This window comes from Rissa tridactyla, chromosome 3 (genome assembly GCF_028500815.1).
Source record: "Rissa tridactyla isolate bRisTri1 chromosome 3, bRisTri1.patW.cur.20221130, whole genome shotgun sequence".
NCBI lineage: Eukaryota > Metazoa > Chordata > Aves > Charadriiformes > Laridae > Rissa > Rissa tridactyla.
The window spans coordinates 45415869-45440759 of NC_071468.1; the positions used below are offsets into that span (position 1 = coordinate 45415869).

General features: G+C 36.0%; 1 protein-coding gene across 1 annotated transcript in view; it reads right to left on the bottom strand.

The window, feature by feature from the left end:
- Positions 1-306: 306 nt before the first annotated feature.
- MAP3K21 (mitogen-activated protein kinase kinase kinase 21) overlaps positions 307-24891 on the bottom strand; it is a 44414-nt gene continuing 19829 nt past the window's right edge. Inside the window, exons 3-10 of the mRNA XM_054196533.1 lie at positions 20149-20297; positions 19229-19404; positions 14918-15158; positions 12975-13097; positions 9538-9688; positions 8413-8507; positions 5851-6636; positions 307-4793 (exon numbers count right to left, since the gene is read on the bottom strand). Coding sequence (XP_054052508.1) covers positions 4369-4793; positions 5851-6636; positions 8413-8507; positions 9538-9688; positions 12975-13097; positions 14918-15158; positions 19229-19404; positions 20149-20297 — 2146 coding nt within the window. The 3' untranslated portion in view covers positions 307-4368. The remainder of the gene's footprint in view (positions 4794-5850; positions 6637-8412; positions 8508-9537; positions 9689-12974; positions 13098-14917; positions 15159-19228; positions 19405-20148; positions 20298-24891) is intronic.

Sequence of the window (24891 nt, forward strand, 5' to 3'; positions counted from 1 at the left end):
AACCCCATGCACCAGTACACACTGGGGAAGCAGCTTTGCAGAAAAGGATCCACCTGAGGATCCTGGTGGACAACAAACTGAACATAAGCCAGCAATATGTCCTTACAGCAACGGTGCCCAATGGTATTTTGCATTAGGAGTGTTGCCAGCAGGTTGAGGGAGGTTATACTTCCCCGCTACTCAGCACTGGTAAGGCCACACCTGGAGTGCTGGGTCCAGTTCTAGGCTCTCCAGTACAAGAAAAATATGGACTTACTAGAAAAAAATCCAGTGCAGGGTCACAAAGACTGTGAAAGGACTGGAGGCTGAGAGAGCTGGGACCGTTTAGCCTGGATAAGAGAAGGGTCCAGGAGGATCTTATCATTGTTTACAAACATATAATAAGGGGGAAAGAAGAGGGAGCCAGACTCTTCTCAGCAGAGAAGCTAAATGATCCTGTGATGCTGTGAAATAGAAAAATAAATTGGTTTGCTCATTTTCACTTATGTTCAGGGAGAAATCCATTACACATTTGCAAGGACCACAATAATACCACAATCTTGTGGTACCAAGCGCCACCAAACTTACACCAAAAAAAATGTACTAGGTAACAGAGTCTCATTAGCTCCTTATAATGCATGCACTGTAGTGATCTGACTAGTTATATTAAAAAGGGAGGCGGCTAGTAAGAATGGGATCTTTTCCATTACCACACACTCATAAGCAGATCTTGGTATTACCATTATAACATTACGTATAAAATAAATTGCCTGTGCAGCTTGGTTTAGAATCTGGGCTCGATACTGGTGCTCACAGGCCGTGTGTTTTATATATATATATTTTTGTTGTTGTTGTTGTTATCATCTAGCCTGCATCACTGCAAGGTCTATGCAGACATATCTTTATAAGATTGGGCTTACAGCTTTGAATTTTGCTGCACTGCTAGAGACTTTGCTGTGTCCTGCCTGTTGCCACTGTGCAAACGGATATGTCCTCTTCTCCTTACTGAAAGATTGGCTAATGCACCCATAGCATGATAGGCAAAGAAGGAAGTTCACAAAACAAGGTGTTAGAAAATATTACAAAGAAAGTATTGGCTTCAATTGCCAAAAAAAACCCCAACCAACCAAACAACAACAAAATCGAAATATCAACACCCCCCCAAACGAAAAAACCAACAAACCATCCTCCCCAAAAAAACCCACAACAGAAATTTGTTATTCCTTACCTGTATTCTTGATGCTGAATCAGATGCAGAATGTATTTATAAATGCTGGTCTATCTCCTCTAAGATAACCAGCCAACATTGTAAAAGCATCAAAAGAAATATTACGGTCACATGAAAGAAAGAACAAGCTCATACTATATATTTCTGTCAACACCAACTGCAAGAAATTACAGGAACATTCATGTTACTGTACCAGACAATTAATCTTAAAGTAACAATTACATTCTAATTTTCTAAGAACAGGCTGGCCATAGCCTATAGTTCCTGCTTATTCACCAGAGAACTCCTTTGTATGTATTAAGAAGGCATTAAAATATATTTTTCAAGAAAATTCAGGTCACTTTGCAATACAATAGCTACAAAACATTTATTTTTTTAAATAAAAACATTTAAATCATCAGATTTTGTAAAACAGCAGTCAAGTGTTTATCTTAATCTTTGTAGTGTAAGCACCTTCAGTTTTATGCTAAAACAATCAACATAAATTATTATTTGGTCAGGCTATTAACCTACATTGAAATAAATATACTTTTAACGACCAAGACTTAATGCATACCAGATTCCCATACCTTTACAGAAAATTTCTCTGGTGACAAGTGAAATGCAGATTGTGAAACCATGATTGCAATAATTTTTTTCTTTCTAATCTCAGTGAAGATTGGCCTATAATTTTAAACTATAAAAAGATATTTATAAAGCACTATAGTCTATAGCTTAAAAAAAACTGTATCACATAAGAGAAGTATTTGAGATGGCTTACCTAAACTGTCTCAGAATAAGAGGTGAAAAACATACTCCTAAATTAGTTACAACGCACTGTGCTGGTCATATCGTATGTCCCACTCTTATGGGAAATTATCCACTGAACAGGAACAGAAATCTTTGTTTAATTACAAGACAGACAAACCACTGACAAGTGAAAAGAATATAGCTCACAATGGGCTTTTTATCCTGACACTATTGGTTATAAAACACAGGGTGCAAAATTCAACATTCAAAACTATATAAACCTTAAAAGTACAGAACAGAACTTAACAGAAGTTTACAAGACAAAATACTTCAGCACCTGAGATTTTCCTGTAGAAAGCCAGAGATACTTTCTTCAGAAACATGTAATACAATCAACTTCTTTTCTCTCAGTATTACGCAGGAATAATTGATCAATAAAGAGCTGAAATATACATAATGCTCCAAATTCTAATTAAGCCTTGAAGATAAATCTGCTATCAAACTATATTTAAAATTTGATCCATGTGCATTACCTGACTTTATTTTATGAAAACGTTTTGTATTAAAACTGGAATAGACTTCATCTATGAAAGTCTTCCGATGAAATTAAAGTTTAAAGAAAAGACAAAGAACAGTATGCAACTTGAATCATGTTGACAAAGAAATAAGAATACCGAACCAGAAACAGGTTTGAACAAAATGTAATAACTTAATAATTTGTTATGCAAGCATTTAGTTTCACAGACAACTAGTGGTTATGTCTTTACGTTTGGTAAACTAATACTTTAAGGAAATCCTTGTCTATTTTCACTTTGAGAGCTGCGAAGTTGCATTTTCTGTGTTCTGCTCTGTGATTAAGACTTCATGATTTTTCTATGTATCCGTCATCCCCAAAGGTAGCCACTGTACTGCATACCAACCTTAGAACAGAAACTTTCTTTTTTAATCCCTTGGTTTTGAAGCTTTAAGCAATTATGTATTCTATTTAACAACTGAACTCCCAAGACAGCAGAGCAAAGGAGAAAATATTTAAAACAAAGGGCTCAACAAAACAGTGTTCTGATGGAAACATAGTAGTTTTATTCTAACGTGATCTAATTTCATTTATGAAGAATATTTAAACGTCAAATGATATGCAAAATTAAGACTTCAAATACTGGAATACGAGGGATGTTCCTTTAATTATAGAAATGCTTTCATGAGTGAAAGTATACTGTGCATTTGGTTTTATTTAATCTCTTAGTGATACTGTAAAAAATTAAACTATCAATGTTATCAAGGTTAAGTGTTCCTCCCCCCACAATTAATTACTTGGAATTTCCTGGAACCTTTCTATCACTGAAAACCAGTCAAGCATATCTGTTTCTGTCCTTTAATTCCTAAATGTGAATAACTGGGCACTCAGTAGTAACCTTTGGAAGAAAAGCTGCAGAGATTATACTGAAAGATTTAATATTATATTATTGCAGTTTTAAAATTTGAGTGCAGTAAAACGCACCGTTGGCTCACTTAAAACCAAAACCAATCATCCTTAAAATCCACCATCTTTCCTCTATACAAGGTGCAGCAGAATTTAGAAAACAAGAAGGGGGGCAAACCCCTCCACCACAAACAAAAAAACCCCAAACCAAGAATACTGTTTTCAGTGCAAACACTGTAGTCTTCAACAGGTTAAGAGTACAAACATTTACGTTCCAGTGTATCCTTACCTACAAAGAATGTTTCACATTACAAAGTATGTCCAATACCTTTAATCCAACCACAATACTGAAGTTTACCCTCTCAACTCAATATGGTGCCTGAAACTTAAGTGTTTATACAAGCAGTGTAGCTTTCTGGAGAAACTAATGCACACAGTTGAAACTTCTCACAAAAACCAAGGGCAAAGACTGCAAATTCAGCTGCTGGTCCTTAATCGATTTCAGTATCAAATGCCAAAAAGTCACCAGCTACTTAATGAGGAGTGAACAAAGCCTCCTACACCAGCACCTTACCTTAAATCCCCTGCCCCCCTCCCTAATTCTACAGGCCACAGAGGCAAGCTGCAGGCAACCACTTCTGAGGCGAAACTCTTCTTGTTGGAACACAGCATTCATTTTTTCGATGTGCAAAAGTTAAATTTCTAGCAAAACCCCTCAAACCTAAAGAAAACTTCTGTGACACTACAGAGGCAGGTCGGCATGTTATTTTAGTTATTCAAAATATAAAGTTCACCTATTTTGCAGCATTGTCCTTTTCAAGTTACCAGCTGGGATTCCAAGGAACATTTGAAAGAGGCACCTACTACACTTTCTTAAGAAAGCTGCCCATTTTAATAATTTTGGTACTATTTGTCACAGTACATCAGAAAACAGCAGCACAAAGCATTAGATGGACAAGAATTTTATATTTGTTCCCCTTTAAAAAGCAAACATTTTTAAAATGAAAGGCACTCATGACAGAAACTCTCTCTCCAGTTCATATATAGATGGCCGACAAGTTTTGCTCTTCATTCTACATAAAGGCACAGTACAGTCTCTGTTTTGACCTTCCACATCAATATCAAGTAATGAGGGCATGTGGCAGTTAGTTCTTTCCTCAGTATCTGGCAAGAAGTTAACATCTGGATCTACATTGCCCTCTAAATATTCAGTGTCTTTAGAGTTTGGTTTAATAATACGTGGAATAATCTGCCACGTATCGATTTTATTTCTTAGAGAAGAAGGTCGAGGCCTTGATATAATATTGACAGCGCTTTGCTTTTCAGTTGAAACACCACTGTGATTGCTTCTTTGTTGAACAGACGGAGAGTGCAGAGTTCCAGTAACTGATAGAACTGGTAATGTGGAGACATCATTGGTTGCAGCAAATCCATTAGCTAAGGGAAAAGAAAGGCCAAACAAAAAAAGACAATTTAAATCGTTTGACTTCTTGATTTCTTTGCCATTTGTAAAACTGGGTTGCCATAAACACTAGTGTTTTTTTTTCCCCACCAGAAAAATTAAGAGGCTCGTACATTTGTGGGAAATCTGAGAGAGGACTAACAGTGCTCAAATAACATTTTTGCATCTATACTTTCTGCTAGAGGCCTTAACAATTTATTTTATTGCTCCAAAAGAGATAGATAGAGAAAGCATTAACTACCCAATAACTGGATAAATGTTAATATTGGAATAAAGCCCCACAAATTTGTCTAGTTATTATAAGTAATTACACATGCACAGCATACCATGAAGAATATTACATTTAGTCCACCACAGAACACAGTATTGAAATTCAAAACTTTTCAAAAACTCATTAAACTTATCCATTTATATGAAGACCAGATTTAAATACCTTTCTTTCAGCTTAAACTTTTATCAACAGCTTAACTTAAGGATGCGTGGAACTTGTGACATTCAGCAAGCAAATCAAAACTTACTAAACTTCTTTTTCTTGAAGTTAATAAATGTGCAGTACCAAAATGATGCTCAATGACTCACCTATGCAGACTGTGAAACCATACTAAATAAATGTACTCTCAGTCTCACAAAGTCCACAACTGCATAACGCATGCACCTGACATGGTCTCAGTTTTATTTTGGCCATGACGCTAACAATGTACCTTTCACAAAAAGCAGGTTCTCGACAACATTAAAGGACCAGGGAAGCCTATTTTTGCAATACCTGAGAAAAATAGATATTGCCTTAAAATAAATTGTCTCTTCCTCCTTAAATCTCCACACCCACACTCCTAACAGGGTATTATTCCAAGCACTGGTAGTTTATTCAGGATTCAGACACAGAGGGCTTACCTGCATACAGTTATGGTGGGTCAGCTAACACATAACAGTGTAACAAAAATCTTAGCAGCTCATTAGTGAATGGTTAGTTTCCCTACATTTTCTGTTTCTATATTTAAAAATTTCTTACATTTTAAGTTCTTAATCACCCACCTGTGGTCTGAAAATTGTTCCCATCTGATAAGGTTCGTCTGTGACCCAACACACTTAACTTTGTCAAGGAATTGTTTGGCACGTTTTCAGATTCTTGTTTTAGACCATGATTAAAAGGCTGATTTTTTAATCGTGTAGAAACTGTGTTAGGAGCCAGCTGTACCCTCTGTTCTCTCTTACTTTCAAAAGTTTCAGATGAAAAGTCATCAGTGGAACTACATGGACCACAATCACCAAGCACAGTGCTTACAAACGCATCTTCACTGTCAGACTGAAGTAGGCATTTTGTGGAAATGGAGGGCATAGAGAGAAGATTCACAGTACTTGCAGCTGGATTTAGGGAAGGAATACTTGTTTCCTCTTTCTTGGACTGCAGTCTCGTAGGGCTGGCACTCCTGCGAAATTTTGAAGCACGCTGAAATATTCCATCACGCTTCTTCTTCTCATCTTTAGGCAAGAGTTCATCTGGACCCTGTGATTTGTTCAGCCTTCTGATATCTAAGCCCAGGGCAACAGATGCAAGGAGGACAGCACACCCATACAGCACTGAATCAGTCTTCTTTCTCTGTGGTGTCCTGCTCAGACTGTTTGTAGGTGTCATTTGAGGAGTACTATTTGTAGAACTAGCAGAGGTTCCTTCTTCAAAGCTCTCATGTTCTACTGTATTCTCTCCCTGATCGTCTTTCCAAAGAGGTAGATTAATATAGGCCTGATTCGGCAACTTAACTGGCTTTGGTCTTTTACTGTCCAAACCTTCAGGGAGAAGTTTCTTATCAGTACAGACACCTATAAAACATTACAGTATATTTTAAGATTGCAATTCATCTATTTTGCTACTGCATGTCTGCATATGTACACCATTATTTCCTTTCACTTACACAAGTCTTAATCTTGAGGTATACTGTCCTCCCCCTTTAGATGCAATCAGAGGCTCAGAGACTCACTTGTAAGATTCGGAAACACATCCTAACTCTTAACCTGTTCATGTTCTCTTGATAGACTTTAAAATAACAGAAGTACTATTTTGCTACAATTTCATCCTTTTAGCAACTCAAAAGCAAATTCTATTAGAAGCAACTTGCAGATCAATCTTCCTAAATATACAAGTTAACCGTAAATAAATTATGTTTTCCACATCTGAAACACAAACCTTTATTTTCAGAGAGACATAATGTACCTCCCAACCTTTATGCACTCAACACAGTTGAAAAGCAGATATTGTCTTTGCATTTTCTGTGGTATTTGAGGATTTGCAACACTTTGGTAGTGCTTTTCAAATAATATGGAAAGTATTTCTGTGTATGGATAACAGTGAAGTAGTGTACTATACAAACTGCCAGGTAAGATCTGGAACACATTCTTTACAACACTTTCAATTAAGCTCTATTTCAAAATCCAGTGAGTTACTAGAAATTTTCCCAATTAATACATTAGGCCACAGTGGTCTGGAGTAAAAAGTAAACTTGACATCTCACACCAAATGACAAATAAAATGAAAGGTATAATTTGATTTACATGTGTTGTTCCACTGTAAACTACTGAATGCTACCGAATAAACACAGGAATATTTGAAATGCAAATATGTAAACTTGTATAGTCTTCTCTGTATGTTGGGGTTTAGTAATAAGCTAATAAATCTATAAAACAACTATTTGTGAAGCCTTGATTTATACCCCTACCAGTATATATGAAGATGAAAATGCCTTTTTCCTAGGGAGAAAAATAAAAAAAAGCAGTGCCCAATCAGCTTACCATTTCCTCTTCCAGCTGGCATAAAACTAGCCACTGGTATGGATACCAAGTTATATCACAGTTTTTTTCCTGACACTGTTAACTTAATTTTTTCAGATAAGAGAATCTGTAGTATAGGAACTGTGTGCAAATTTGAAAATGATTATGAATATTGTATAGCCACAGTACATTATAGTAATACACATAAGAAGAAGCATAGAGCTATTACGTTCCTGATCCTAAGAGGATTAAGTATGTTTTTCCTTGTGATTTATCTGTAAATAAATGTTGCCTAAACAACTTTAAAATTTGAAATATACAGATTTTTTTCTTGCAAATTTAGAGAATAAGTCTCATTAAAAAAAAAAGAGGGAACTAATATCTGGGAATACATGAGAGCTTACAAGTTTGTAAACGACTATGCATTTTTTTTAAACAACTATGCAGAGCCCACTAACAATAAAAGTCATTAATTATCATTTAATTATCAAGACAATTACTGATTTAGATATTTCTTCTTAGAAGACGCTAAAAAGTGGTGACTGCAGACCTCATATACAGATCAGCCTCCAATATGTGGAAAAAAAAAATAAAAATCTTTGTGGTACTGCTCACACACCATGTGTATTTCTTAGCTGCTAATGCTGGAAATGTAAAGATGTTAACACTTACAGTTTTTTGTACAGGAAAATTATTTCTAACATGACTACTCTTCTAATAAGGTGTATAATCCTTGAGGAATTAAAGCAACACAATTTATAACACTGGAAGTTGGAAGTAGACTTAATGCCATTATATGGCAACTTTCACTTTTTCAAAAAAAGCTCTTACCTTGGTCCACAAATAGTGAAGCTAAGGGAACACCCTTCTGATTTTTCATTAAAAGGGTTGACCAAGGGTTGCTGCCATCCGAAAGGGGTCTTATTCTGAAATAACAATAGTTATTTTGATATTACAGAGCATACCATGCTTATATACGCTTTGACAGAAAATTACTAGAACACCTTTCTTTTTAAACTATAAACATGTAGTACATAATCTGAAAACAGTAAAACTTTCTAAAGGTAAAAAAAAAATTGTATATAATAGTACGAAGTCATATGATTACAAATTGATACATGCCCTATATTAGGTATTCCTTAGATGAAAATTTCAGGCCTAAAAAGGAAGCCAATTAAAAATGGGCCTTAACTACCTATTAAAAAAAAAGTTGGTGAAAACCTGGACAACAGTTTCACTGTGTCAAAGAAATGATGTGAATATTGGAAATTTATTAAACATAGTGACTTTAAAACAAACAAAAATATCATAAAGCCAGTTTCAGGAGACAGTCTGGAAACAACTACTGCCACAGGTAAATGAGTGTATGTCTCTATCAAGAAAAAGAAAGAAAAGGTGCTATAAATAATTATATGTACTGGAAGAAACAAAGAAAAGGATTTCTTGTTTCAGAAAAACTGCTGATCTCCAGTTTTGAGCAATCTGAAAGCACAGGTGTCCAGCTGATTTTCAGAACCTTTTCACTCTGAGTTGGTCAGTGTAAATGATGTTGCTGGAGTGAACTGTGCTTCACGTACACAAAGTTGGCGCCCACTGGGGGCCATGCTTGTAGTTCCTCGAGTCAATGTGAGGAAGGGCAAGACAGACAGACAGGCCATGAATGTCTGGTATGCATTTGCTGCTCAGCATCTCAGTATGTTCTAAGTCTCAAAAAACAGAGATAAAGGGTAATAGATAAAAAGCCACTAAAACTTTAAGATAAGTAAGTGTTTTACTCTCAAGTCTATGTGGGGGAGCTACTCGTTATTAATGTAATTCCTAAGTTAATTAACAAGTAGGAATGAGTTTTAGCTTTAACTAGAGACTGCAGAACTCCTCTCGCTCACCACCTACATTAGAGATTTGGTTACCAAGAACACTTAGTATTATCAAACAAACAAAATGTAGTAGACATACTTGTCCTTACAATCTGCACGATCCTTTGTTTGAACTGAACTTGGTCCCCACGTACAACCTCTCTTTTTAAAACTTCTCTTCACATCTTCAAACTCTTCTTGGTGATAAGCTGTGCTCCTCCCCCAAGTTCTGTTGCTTTCATCTGAAGTTACTAGAGATTGGATTTAAAAACACAAACAAAAAAACCCCACACATAAATATTATTTCTAAATCCAAAATATTTTGACAGAACAGAATATTTTCTCCACTGCAAAACCATTTTGACACGGAAACACAACAAGGAGTAGACAAAATATTTTTTTTCTTTTACAAAAACCGACACACAAACTGCACCAATCCAAAAAGATGAGCAAGCAAGAAAAATAATTTATGATCTGACAGGAGACCCAAATTAAAGATAAAGCAGAAAAAAAAAATCTAAAAATTATATTTTCCATGCTTCCTTTAACTGAGAACCTTATATTTTGGTAATTAAGACAAGTGAGTTAGACTGAGCACTTAAATTCCAATGAAGAAAATATATGCTGTGGAACAACTGGTAACAAATAAAACAGAATATTCCAATTGTGACAATGTATAATATTTTCTTTCTCACTACACCAAAAAAAATTATACTTTTAAAGCGCCTAACCTTCATTAAATGCTTAGTCTGTCACTGTCTCAACTGTTACGTTAAACAGAACCAGCACCTTTGAAACATAATGAAACCTTGCCTTTTTTCATAACCCCACTGGGAAGTTCATATTCACTTGTGATATCTACATCTTGCTGGTACACATATACACTGTTTCTTCGGCCATTAGTTGTGTGTGTATCTGTTTTGGGAATCACTGAGGAAAAATTAAGAGAATGTAGTAGAGATTCTTAGTCAAGTTAATTTCAGAAACAGAACTGTTTCCCTACTTGTATGTTTATCTTGGGTCATAAAGCCCAGATCTATAAAGGCACTAAGCTGCTTTTGACAGCAGGTTTTTACTGTATGGTTTAGAGGATCCTCTTTCTATGACCAGACACAGGCAAGTAGGTTTTCATATATAATTAACTGGAAAAGTAGCTTGCTATCAATGTAGCATGCTTACAGCTATGATGGAGAGACCTAAAAGAAAAACAACTTAGCCAGTTATAGGAGCATGATAAATGAAGTGCCATTTTCATGCCCATGGTTCTTCCGCTTATGTACTGCACAGTGCTCTCCTCCTGCCTCACCACAGGCCTTCTCGCCAGCACAGCTTCCTCTGTAGTACGGCACTCTACTTTGCCTTCTTTACACTGCCATTTTCAACCACATTCCAGGACCTATGGAATATATATCTTACTGGTTTTCTGCCTCCCTTTAAAACACCTTTTAAAATCAGCTGAATTTGTTTTAAAAACAAGATTTACAAATAACTAGATTTTTGTTTTAACTTAAAAAACTTTTAGATTCAGAAGCTAGACTCACTCATGACAAAGCAATCAAGTAACCAATTGTTAGATATGCCTGTTCAAATCACCTCTATTTGAGCAAGTCTTCTTGAAACAAAGGCACTTTGAAGTTAAATCAAGATAAAACATTATTGTGGGAAAGAGAATTTATTCTGCACAGGTGCAGATGGGTGTGGAAGCTAAATTGTTTCAGCTAGATACTTGTGAGATATCTGATAAGCTTTTAGGTTAAGCCTAGGGATCCAAACTCAGTAACAGAAGCATACTACTTCTAAAGGAGAGCCTTTATGTTGTCCTCCATGTTCTACTCCTACAAATACAAATGCCTGCTCAAATAAAAAAAAAAAAAGAAATCCCTTGCAGCACTTAACACACATACGAGGAGTGGCACCACTCTAGCTTATGTAAGGCTATGTATTCAAAAAAACCCAAACCCTCAAGTTTTCATAATCATGCCAATACCTGACACTTCCTTAATTTCCAAGCATTTCCACACAGAGCAAGGAGAATCATAGATAAACAAGACTGTCTCATTTTATATGTAATTATGACATTTTACTAAGAAAAACCTTTCTTACCTTTCTGCAGTAAAAAAACCCCAAACAACCATAAAAAGCCACCACACGGTTTGAGGTCAGAAAACCATTATCACCACAGATACGGTATCAGGTAACCTCTGAAAAAGACTTTACGTAATTTTCCTTTCATCTCAAATTTTCATTAAGAAAAGCAAGGCAGGGTTTGTCCACCTCTCTCCTTTATCCATAAGATATGGGTAGTAATGGTCTTCACCCAGGGAACTGTATCAGTTACAGTTCAAACAAATAATAAAGTCACTGCCAGAAAAGACAGCACTTCTCCTTCAGACGTTAATAACGACAAGGATTTCATGAGGCAGAGGTATTCCAAAGGAGATGAGAGATCTGGTTTCTATCCAAACTTTAAATAAAGTTTCAGTCTGATTTTAAAACAATAGAAAATAATCTAGCTACAGAACAGTATGCAGAAAAAAAAAAATCCCCATGCATTTTGATTTCCCCTCCTCCTTATTTACATCTGATAAAGCCAGACTGTGAAGTAATTTCCTTCAGAGTTGACTACCCTTGCAAGAGAAGATAGTCACCGTCCATAAGCAACCAGCTGGAACAGGTTCCACTGATTTCATACAGAGAGAGAAGTTTAAGGCATTCCACGCTGAATATGGATCATTGGACAATCTACTTTGCACAATAGATCAGACAGTCCAAATGCAAACAGTGAATTCTGTAGGAACTGTTTTCTATCTCTACATATATCATTTCCAGATATAAACGCGTGATTCACTGTAACAGTATGATCGGTTTTCTTCCATATTCACGGTACCTCCACTACCTAAGCATGAACACACATTCCCTTCTGTCATCAGTACACATGGAATAATACAGACCTACAAGCATACCCACAATTTTGTTTCTTTCTCTTGTTTCCAAAAATCTAAAGCAAACTTCTTTATTTTCTCCTGGTTTTGTGTTTGCTTAAAGCTTGCTTCTCTTTTGTTGTAGGCAAGCAGAGTTGCTGGCTCATTCTTTAACCTTTCCATGACTCCCTTATTTTCTGAGTATTTTTTTTTGATAGTCTATAACTGATTTCCCTTATCAACTCCAATACCAAATAAAACCTTGTTTTCCATCTTACATTGGTTCTAGACGTGATGCTTTGCCTTTTACCGTTATACATTTTGATTCTTTGTTGTTTTATCCCAATCAGTTTACAAATGAGTTCCTGAAGTTATTAAGGAAAGATATGATTTAAAGAATTCACAGTCATGTTGAATTACTGAAAATTATTTTTCATTTTAGCAGGATTAGCTCTCCCATCAAAGAACAAGTTGCAAATGTTAGAACAAGTTAAGAGACCTGGAAATTTGACAGAAATCTGCCTGGAATCTGATACTACCACCAGTGTTTCAATGAGTATATGGAACAAACAGTCTCTATTGACCAAATGAACAAATAGAAATGGTGGAGACTTACACTGTATAGCTCGAAGACGAGGAATTATTGTGGGGCTACTTGATGGACTAGAACTGTTACTGTTTAAACTCCTCCTCTTATCCAGATTGGGGGAGGCCTGCACTGTTATTTTGTGCTGGAAATCTATAAGAGTAAAACAAATCAGTTTTAACGTTCTAATTAAAAACTCTTCAGGGCATTATATTGCTGTACTTCCTAAAACAAAACTATATAATGAATTAGACTTGACAGAGAGACGTTCACGTTAAAAACACTGAAAAAACTCAGTACCTAAATTGTTACATTAAGAGTTAAGCAGGCAGGATTTCACACCTCCACAGACACCATACAATAGGTTTGCAGTAACATCAACAAAAGCAGGTAGGTCCAAGTGGACCCAAACTGAGACACATCCACATCACAAGCTGTTATTCAGTCTTGTTGGTTGTCACAGAGGAAGAGAAAAAAATCTCGGTATTTCATCTCAAATCAATCAAATATTCATGGCAATCAGATTTGCCTTATGTTTTTTTAACATGTAATTCACATACAACATAAAAAGTAGCATTAACAAAGAAGTCATGTCTATCAACACGTCAGACAAACAAGACATCAAACTACAGAATTACAAGTATTTATAGCAATGTAGTAAAAAGAGAACAACAAATACTGGCATGTATTTGATGATATGCCCCTCTCTAATCCCCATCATCAGTGCAGTTAGATTGTATGCTATTCTTACAACAGAATTGTCTCAAGGACAAGTTCATCTGGATGATTCTTGACAACAAAGAGCTAAGCGGTATTCTGAATTAAAACTCTTTATCACTTTTTCAAGTTAAATATGAGCAGAATTTGAAACAAAATAACAGCATAAACCAATCTAACATGCTTGTCTGGGAGGCTGTAGTGTGATTTTTATTTTATTTACTGTTATTACTATTATTAAAGTAAGGAAAAATAAGCTTATTTCACTAGTGCTGAAATAGTACTCTAAATATTATTGCTCTCTTTGTCTCCTTCCTACTACCACACAGCTATCCCTTGGTCAGACCTGTGTTAGCATGGCATTAAGTTCTTACTGCATTAGTAACAAACTGACAGACTTGACCTGAAAGGCACTGAAAGGAAGCCCATTGACACCAGGATGCTGGGTACCACTACTGAAGATTTTCCAACCACCGGCCTAACCTTGAATTTCCATAGTGCCATCTCGTGGCAACATTAAAAAGGCACCGCTAAACCAGTCCGTAACACTAAAAAAACTCCAACTCTCTACAAACACACCTCCTTTGCAAAGAGGGCATTTTAATGCATTCATGGGTGTAATTAAATGCTCTAACATTCAAATTATACCATATTTGCACCCTGAAATAATATCTTCTGTTGCTATTACAGTGTTTTCTTGCAAGAAGTAAGGCACTGAAGATCCTAACTGCTGTGTTGTATTTTCGACTGCACATGCATGCAATTTGGATCTACTACATTCGTACCTCCAGCCTTTACAAAGTGCTGGTTTTCTGCTAGGTGTTAGCAAGTCTAGGGCAAACAGCACTAATATTTGATCATGTTAGAAGGTTTGGGGATGAGATAAAAAAAAGTACTTTTCTATCTGCAGAAAAAGAATGACAGCAAAAATCTGAACTTCGAACCAGTCTTAAATCATGTGGCTCCCATGCTAAGTAACCTTTCCCTCCAGACACAATGGACTTTGAACTTCAAAGATTCTTCCAGCTGAAACGAGGACTACTCCACAAGAAAATAATACATGAAAGTTGTTCCCTTATGAAAGAAAAGGGGAGGCGGGAGCTATACAATTCTTACCATACCTTTTTGCACTATTAGGGTAGAAGGACCTTGCAATGAGTTGAAACAGAAGCCAATACTGAAAACATTAACCATGGAACTGAAGTCTGCAAATTTAATCATTACATATATTGTGAACTTTAAAAAAAATTGCAAACCTGAAGGCAAACTAATTCTGTGTCCATCTTTAAGTTTTAACCGGCTTCTTTTAAATTTGCCCTTCCTCTTCTTTACATTGGGTTTCTCTTGATTTAACTGGAATATCATGATATTCAGCTCACGCTCCAGTACATCGATCTCACGCTCTGCTAACTGTTGCTCACGGCGCTTAAGTAATTCTTCTTGAGATTTTTGCTGAAGAGCTGCCCTTGTCAACTCCTCCTCTCGTGACCGAAGCTCCTGAAGATAAGATTCACACAAGTGAAATTAAGTAATAATGCAAAGGTTGTATTAAAGGATATATAGAGTGCACTGTAGGTTGTATTTCCTGATCTATTTTCATGATGCACTATATACACATAATATGCACATATGACCTTCTGACAGTCCTTCATTCTGCATGAGCCAAGATTCTGTATCCGGATGCAATCAAGCATTATACAGATTTCCTTTTAGCCATTTAACTTGAGCCAGTTTACTTAAGGCAGGTAAGCACTGGCAATGGGGACAACACATCCAATCAAAGATTATCAGCTTACAGCCTGGCAGAAAACGTGCTCCAAGTACTTCACATCAGAGAGTTTTTCAGAGCATGAGGGCTGCTCTTAGATAGCTCCTATGCACTACCATGAAGTCAACGACCTGACAAACACACAAATGAATGCCTTTATCTCAAATTTTCTAACCTTTCCTGTTTTTCAGCCATATATTAAATAGCACTTTTCTATCTAGAAAAGCAATCAGTATTACACCAAATGAGGATTAGTGTAATAGCATAAACCAAGTCGCAAGACAGAAGACAGATGTTTCTTAATTAAAATCTAGCAGATATCTGCACAACATCAAACACCTACTAACACTGAATTGCACCACATAGACTCCGCAACCATCAGTCCCATAGAACAGCTCTTCTTCTCCCTTTAGTCTTTTTTTATTTTGTAGAAAGAAAAGCTTTAGTAAGGAAGCTAGTTAACTTTTAAGGGCAAATGAATCCCCAAGGCTAAACAGTTGTAAACTTACCATCTTAAAATTATCTTAATCTTTAGCTTCCAAAATCTGCTAAAATATATCTGAAATTTAAGTAGACCTCCCTTCATACTATAGGGCATATTGTACATGAAACAGACTTACCCAGAAGTGTTGTAGTCAGTACTGTTAATAAAAGAGACTACAGGAAAATGAAAACTACAATGTGACTGATACTGTATGTTTTTCACTATTTATTTTTTTTCATTTTTACATATGATTGTGTAAATGCTACACAAGATAGAAACTGAAATTCAGTTCAAAATAGAAAATCAGCATTTTAAATTAAGCTACATAAGAATGTTATTCTTATTTAAAATTCATTAATTTTGTCACTGTACAGTCTTATAATTGTGGTGGTTGTTTTGTTTTGGTTTTTTTTTCAGAGCTGACTGCCTACTTCTGCTTATCAGCATCCATCAATGTTGTATGCCAGCACAATTCCCTATCGCATACAGTTCCTGAACTGTACTACTTTGGTGTTTTCAAAAGAGGTGAAAAAAAAACCCCTCTCTGTTCTTGCCAAAAAGACAGGTTAGCACTGAAGTAAACTGGTTCAGTGAGAAGTATCTGTTCCTCAGAAAGATCCTTGCTTTTTCTTTAAAACTATAGCATACACACACACACTGCTTATCATTGTTTTCAAATTTAATTGAAATGATTGACGATTTCATATGGTTTGCTAATTCTGAGTAAGCTTGTTTCAACACGGTAGTTGGAAAAAAAAATTATTATTATTTTTTTAAATCCACTCTGCTTAACATACACAGTTTCACAAAAAGCAATTCTGCATCTTGGAAATCCAAAGGAGCCTGTCTTCACACCAGCAAGTAAGGTTTTGGGGTTTGGTTTTTTGTTTTCATTTGGGATTTTGTTTGTGTTTCTTTAAAGAAATTTAATCACTTAATTTAGAGATTTCTGCAAATTCTCACTTTCTTCCTCCTCCCATCCAGTCAAAACTGGACAACCTAAAACAAGTGTTGGAAGCAGAAGCTGCATGAATTCAAATTTAGAATAAAGGTACTTTAGAGTTTAAATAGATCTTTATTACTGTATTAATACAGTAGTAAAGATGTATTAGGAGACACTGTTGATTATCCACCTCTCATTGTCCTCAAATCCAGGTTCCATAAAGCTCAGTAACAAGGCAAAAATTGTGGGCCTGTATTGAAAAGGCACAGTCTAGAAAAAGTAATAGTGTTTCCTCACTGAGAGATTAAGTATTTACACTTTTCCAAATAAACTAATTAAAAACAGACTTACTCCAATTAGTTATGCAATGTTTCTACACCACTCTACAATTAAAACACCCATTGTAAGGAAGGTAGGCAAGAATTCTCTAAGGTGCTCAAGAACATTTGTCAAAAGAAGATTGTGATCTTTTGGAGTGGGCGTCACCGTCACTCATTTACAGCAAGCCCTTGAGGAAATTCCTCCAGCTACATTCCTGTTTTAGAGGGCATGAGACTTCATGCAGGGGGGGGTTGTTTATTATTATGTTTATTATTATTATTATTACATAAATACTTCATAGACACTACTTTCTCCCTAGTACCTGACAGTAAAATATCTAATGTGCCAAATTAAATAAGCCCATACATATGAAAATCTTGTCTAAGTCAAAGTTACATGCTTTCATTCTTAAACAAGTTTACCTAATTAGGGCAGATGCCTTTGGAGATGCGTTTATTTTGGCATATGAGAAGTAAATTTCATTTTATCTTTTCCACTCCCTAATTACACTTAACTCAGTTTTACACCAAAAATATCTCTTTTCCCAAAGCTTTGCACTGATTTATTTAATTCTAAATTTGATTTAGTTAGATTTTTCTTCAATAGGATATCTCACACTCTTCTAATGCCTCAAGAAAATAAAAAAAAGAATGAAAAAAAAACAACCTGAATGGGAATGCCTGTTACAATTGCTCCCAGAGCAAAAAAGGGAAAATGGTTGGTTGAGCAGTTGCTGGAGGGGCAGAAAAGAGAGTTATGCCCAATGGCACGCTGTGGCAAGTAAATACAGTGGCTGGTGATCCCACGACAAGTAAAAAGGAGAGTCTACTCTCTGTAGAGGGACTATAACCCATCTGGAAAGGAAGAGATCTGACAGCCACAGAGGCACACAGCCCAGGTCCAGGGACTCAAGAGGACACATGGCCTATTCCAACTGTTACCTTTATCAAGTTGTCTAACAGAAAATATAAACCTCAGGATGATTAAAAACTAGTTAAAGTAACTAAAAGCGAGTGTGAAAAAAATAACAGTGAGCACTCATTTAGCACAAATGTATCATGATATGAGAATATGGAAAGATGATCAGTGACAGCAATCTGGATAATAAACAAGAGAAACTGGATTTGCAGGTTCATGGGTACAGGTTTGACCTAAACAATCTTCTTAGTATTTGGCAAGAAGATTTCCAAAACTGCAATACTGAAAGAGATCAATATTATCAGCCTGTTCAGGAAGAAGCGAGATAAAAGCACTCTTCCATTTTTGGAAAAGAAGCCACGTGATACAGTCATAGAACAGGATGAAAAGCTTTTCATTCACACAGCTCCGGAGAATGTTCAGCAGCAGCTGAAAATTTGCAGTGGTTATAAAGTTTAGCTAAAGGGTAAATAAACTCTGGTTTGTTTGTTAAGTGATGTATTCAAATATCCAAGAAAAAACCAACATGTTTTAAAAAGAGCCTACGTGCCAAATTTACAGATCTACAAGCTGTTTTCTTTGGGGAGACAGGTATGGATATGTTCCTTTTCCACTGCCTGTACTTCTTAAATGAGCCATTTATATGATAACCCTCACTTACTACAATAAAATTATGCTTCCTGTCAAACTTAACTTTTCACTTCAAATGAAATACATCTAGTTATAACTTCATCATACAGAACCGTTTATTGTTTTTGTTAAGGAAGAAAGGGGAAATGTAACATTATCTGAAATTTGAGAAAGCCAGTATTCAAACCGTTTTTCTAAGGTAAGTTTGCTGCAAGACAGTTAGAGGTTCATCTTAAAATACTGTCCAGGAATATATTAATGGAATTTAAGAATAGTACATCCACCAACAAGAATAGGCATATTAAATTGATAACGTTTTTATGAGAGAGTAAATCCTTTCTTTCAAGTAGTTTATCACCTCAAGTGTATTTCCACTACTAAATCAGGTTTCTAATACTATATTGGTAAGCCACAATTCAAAAGTTCAAAACTGCTGTATCACATAAATGCACATGCACACGTACCTTTCCTTCACTGCCATGCAATTGGAAAAATCAACTTACTTTTTCCTTGGTCCTCAATTCATTGAATATCTGCTGAATTTCCAATTTCCAGTCATCTTGCATGGAATGGAAAGACTCTTGAGGCATTTCAGTCATAACTGCCCCTTCAATGGCAGTAAGCTGTTCAAGAATTAAGGCAAACGATGGTCGGATATGAGGGTCCTGCTCCCAGCATTCTAGAATTTATCAAAATCCCATCAGTTTATAATAGTACATAGAACTTTTTGAAGAACTACATGAATTTCAAGTTACTTGCTACTGTACTTCAAGTTCTAATGTGTTCCCTTTACTTGCAAGGCTTCCCTAGTTCCTTTTCCATTTACAGAAGAGACAACTACCTACCTGTACTCAGAGGTCTGTTTTATATTAATATTCAATTTTTTTTCGCCTCTATCTTTAGGATCTGAAATAGCAAAACTAGCAGTACTGCACAGAAGAGGCACATATAAAAGGTAAAGAAATTCATTAAACACAAGGAAATAGCCATTTGCAAGCAATGTTTAGTTCTCTTTTAAGTATTTCCAAAATATTTTTGACACTCAGGAAGAAACAATGAAAGGAAAATGGCATTTGCAGTTCTTCCCCTCGGGATTTTAACCTCGATCTTTTATTGATCTGTAATATAACCCAGAGTTTATGAAAATTAATGCAATTGGAGTGTAAAGGGAAATCAGTAAAACCAGAGCAAAAAAATGTACTCTGTCACTACTGAAGAACTTATGCAGTACACAGTATACTGTATGACTTCCTCAGAAACACATTCGACTGTCTGTAACACCAGATTGCCGTGTAAAGAAATACAAAGCACAGCACATTATCAAATGAGGTGTTTCTTTTGCAAGCCTATGACTGTTACAGGTAAGGATACATACACCCAAAACATAACTGTTTAAATACATAGGAAGAAATGAAATAGATACCTTTCATTAGTTTTGCAAATGGTTCAGGGCAGGTGGATGGAATGGGCAAAGTAAGCTTATTGACAGCAACTCCGTAAGCAACAGCAAGGCCATCAATGCCACGGTAAGGAACTTCTCCTGTAAGCAGTTCCCACAGCAACACTCCATAACTACAAAAGGTAATTTTTTTAACAGTTATTTTCTGAATACTGACACATTGTTTACTCAAGAACAAAAAAGTATCTGTCCAACCATGTACTGAAATTCATGTGGATTTCCTGTGTCAAAGGTGAATGTCTTAAAGAGTCAGCTCTACTTTAGTCATCTTGCACCTTTCCACTAATAGCGATTAACCAAACTGGATGCAACTCTGAGACTGGCTCACACTCCTATTCAAAATGTAGCCTGAAGTCGCTTTTATAGAAATGTTAGTATCATGTAAATCTCACTTAAAATCAGAAGAATGACAGGAAATCAAACAACCTTCTCCCCACCAAAAACCAACCAACCAAAACAAAAAAAGAAAAACTCAGCAGAGCATTCAGGCCCTTTCCAAACATTTCACAACAATTTACCTAGATGTACATGCTGGATTTTTTAAAAATAATAGTAATAAAAAAATACCAGAAAAGCATCAGCTTTATTTGGAAGTTTGCATTTCTAATCCCTTGTGTGTTATATAAAGGCCTGTTAACTTTTCACTTCCCACAGAAGATGCAACAAGATTGAGAAACAATTACACACATACAACTAATTTCTCCACACTAGAAAAAAAAAAACCAAAACATTAAACAAAACAACACTGTCTCCAGTGAAAGGTGGTGGCATGAAGAGATGTTTTCCTAGGGTCAGGTACAGAAATCAGGAATCATAGGAATTCCTATTGCAGCAACGTTAATCATAAGAATTTCTGCTATGTTCTCCAGTTTAGAAGAATAGCTGGGTGTTGCTTTTACCTTCTTTGGGTCTGTATGCCCAATGCTTGGCTTGCTCAAATGATCCAAGCTCCTACAAAGGCTGAGACAGCACAATCACTGCTGTTAGTCTACAGCTGCTATTCCACCACCACTGAAATGGATAGTTTTCACAGTCATTTTTGTGGAAGCAAGAATTTTAGAATGTAAGCCTAAAGTGGATTTATGACTGTGTTCGGTTCCCACCGCCATCTCTTCCTGCCAGGGAACCACTATCCATAGAACAAGGATACAAAGGACAGTCTATTGCTGCTTTTGAATAGTTAAGTGAGCAGGAAAATAAACAGAATACAAAGTATTACTCTGCCCTTTCTTTCCAGGTGTGTGAAGAAACTGCCTGCAAGTTTTGCAGAACTGGACTGAACTCTCTTACATGAGGAGAAATGCATACAGCACTGGGGAGGTAAGGGCTATGTACCCCTTCCCTTACTATACACCCTTTACTAATAGAAATACAACCTCAACTACAGCAGATGTGACAAGGAGAACAATACAAACTATTAAAGTTCTTCTATCACTCTCTCCTTAATGAGAAAAAGTCTTTCAGCATTATACAAGACCTTACAACATCACTTTAATAAATAAGACAGCAAACTATGCAATATGAACATGAGTATCAGCAGTGTTTTGTTTATCTATGTTATCTATCTAAGAAGTTTTGCCTGTCATAAAATCTTAGAAAGCTAATGGATTTCCTGTGCTAACAGTTAATTAAAAGCTGAGGAATACGGTCTATTCCTAAAAAACAGAAAATAGAATAAAAAGGAAACAGTTTGGGCTTCTTAATAATTTCCTCCCAATTTTTTTCCAGTATAATCTCTGCAGTTACTTGTATACTCAAGGAAGGATAAAATAATGAATTCCAATTTTGTTTTGAATCAGTGGTACTTCTGACAATGAGTACAACACTTCCTGCAGCACATACACATTTTGTGTGTGATGGAGGAATCCTACTGAACTACATCTCATCCGTGTGCTTAGAGGAAGCATAAAAATAACATCATGCTCTCTCAGCAAGCGTAGACCGTTCTTAATTCAAGGAATTCCCTTGTTCAGACTATTTTAAGCACGTTTTAGCATGAACTCCTAAGTTAAGCAGAACAATAAATTTAACTAAAAAGAAGTCATCTTTCATAAAAGTTGTGTAAGACTATTAGCTTTAGTTAAATCTACAATTCAAGCCCTTAAATCTAACTAGCTTTCAACAGTGCCAAGAAGGTGGTTGTAAAATTTTTAAACAGACCAACACAGTAATAGCCTGAAAGCATCTCATTTAATGAAAGCAGTCTTAATATCAAGAGCCAGCGCTGTCGGGGGGAAACCGTGGGGAGGAACACTAAAGACATTCTAGTCCTGCCATGCTGGAGTTTTTGGGAGGTAATAATCTATCATTATCTAGAACAACAACTACTTATTAACTCTCTCAACTACAGGAGTAGCTACTTTGTGCATTAAATTTCACCAACCCACATACAGTTGTCCTACATATACAGTCAGAGCTTCTAAGAAATAGCTTTTTTTAAAACAGCAAAAGCTATCTTCTTTTCCATCTTCATCAAAAGGCAAACAAAAGGCGTAATATGCTTGATTTATACATTTTTAAGCCACAAAAACTAATACACTTCCAGGAATATGTAATTTTAAGTATTTTCATTATTAAAAATTATTCTCCTGCCATCAAATGTGATTTAAGCCTTACTATTCTTCATTCCAGTAATAACTTGCTGTTTTTACATATTTTAAAAGCTGATCAAAATGAAGGTAAAGTTCTCAAAGTTTATTTTACTCTACAATCCTCCATCTACAGCAGAGGTTACTAAGCATGGCTACATGAATCACTTCAAAATTATATGGATGTGCCAGGCAAAAGCAGGTGCTAATTCTGCTCTACAGAAAGTGCTTCCTAGCCCTGTCAAGAGCTTGTACGCTGGAGGCACGCATTACTGTGAAGATCACTGCTGAAGCACACCATCAGCACTTGGAAATCTGTGGGCATATTTGCACTTTCAGGCTCCATGCACAAAACCAAGGCTGACATACCACTAAGAAATGTGTGATGATCAATGGAAGCGTAGGGCTGAAAGAGCAGAAGTCTTGTTTGGGAATTTGGAAGCATATGCCAAAGAGTAATAAATGCCATAGTTATAACTCTGGTTTGGGAAGCAGAAGGATACATATGCAGGGCCTGGAAAGTACAGTTCTGCTATCTAGGATGACACCGGAGAACATGCAACCTGGAAGGCTCTGCACGAAAGTACTCCCACAACATTTCTGAGCAGTGGCTGATTCTGGAAGACTAGTTGCAAGTGGGAGTATACTTGAGCAGCCTCAACTGCCTTTGTTGTTTTTTGTTTTATTTTTTTAAAAGATATTTGCAGACTTCTTTTGGAGACTCAGCACTCTGTATGTGTAATTAAAGTTTAGAACTTGCCTGCAATATACTGTGTTCTTGTCTTAGAGACCCATACTTAAATTTGTAAACCAAATGCTTTTTAAAACAAAAACCACTCACATAACCAGGGTATTCTTTATTTGCTTTTCTTTTAAGGAAAGAGTAAAGATAAGCAACAGAATAGATCAAGGTGCAGTAAGCAGAAAATCTTTAGAAGCCAAGGCGGTCTAAACTATATACTGTACAACACAGCCTTTCACTTAAAAACCTCTCCTGTTAGATGTCCATCATTGAGCTAAATACTTACATTTTTACAAGAGAGGCGTGCAGGAGAGAAGGCGAAGAAGAGAAATACTGTAGATTCCAAAAATGTAAACTAATGTTGCAGCAGAATATAAAATAATTGCACCAAAGCATACCCCCTCAGATACCTAAAATCACAGCAACAAGACTGGACAGGACCTGTAATTAAGCATGGAATACAGCTGATTAGGGAAACGCCTACACCAACCTCCACCCCGCAAAAGAAAAAAAAAAAATAAAGAAAAAAGGATGAAAGAATGGAAAAAAAGAATGAAGCCAAGGATGTTTCTCAACTGGGCATCGACTCAGACTGATGTAAACAAAATGCTGAAAATCAGTTCCAGACACAAGAAAAACGGATGTCATAAAACAGTAGTGCAGATATAGAATCATCCTGAGAATACCAGAAGTATTACTTCATGCTGTAGAATATCAGGCATCTAAGCAAAATAGGACCCTATTTAAGAATTATACAACACAGAACATGCATAAGAAGGCATGAGAAAACAGATTAAAGTCCTCCCCTCCTTCCCCTACCTTAGATCCTTCTCCTCCTTAGGAGAGAAAACATTTCAAAAAGAAAGGAAATGTAGACTTCTCAGGGTGAGGCACAGCAGCTTTTAGAGCCTATTGTGCAATCACTGCTTTTCCCCATTCACAAAACAGAACTAAATTAGAACTAAAGTTTAAATTACTTTTCTACAATACTGTAACCCACAGTACACCACTCAAAAATGCATCAGTATTGAGAGCCATATTACTCATATGATCCACAATAATGTCTTTAATGAGAAATTCACAAATTTAACATAGGGAGTTCCTCACCTTTAAAATTAGAGAGCAAGTTAGAACAACTTTGTGCTGAACACACTCTTCTCGCTCCAGTTACTGAGAGCAAAATCTTTCTATATCTTTATAGAACATAAAAGCTTAGATCTGATGTTCACTTTTACACATGATCACATTCTAGATTCCTAAAAAACAGCACTAATTTAAGTTAACATTTGCCAATGTTCTGGTTTGCAGCTTATTTTTATTTATCAGACATAAAAGGTAATAACTGGCTGGTCACATTTCTTTATGTAGAATGAGACT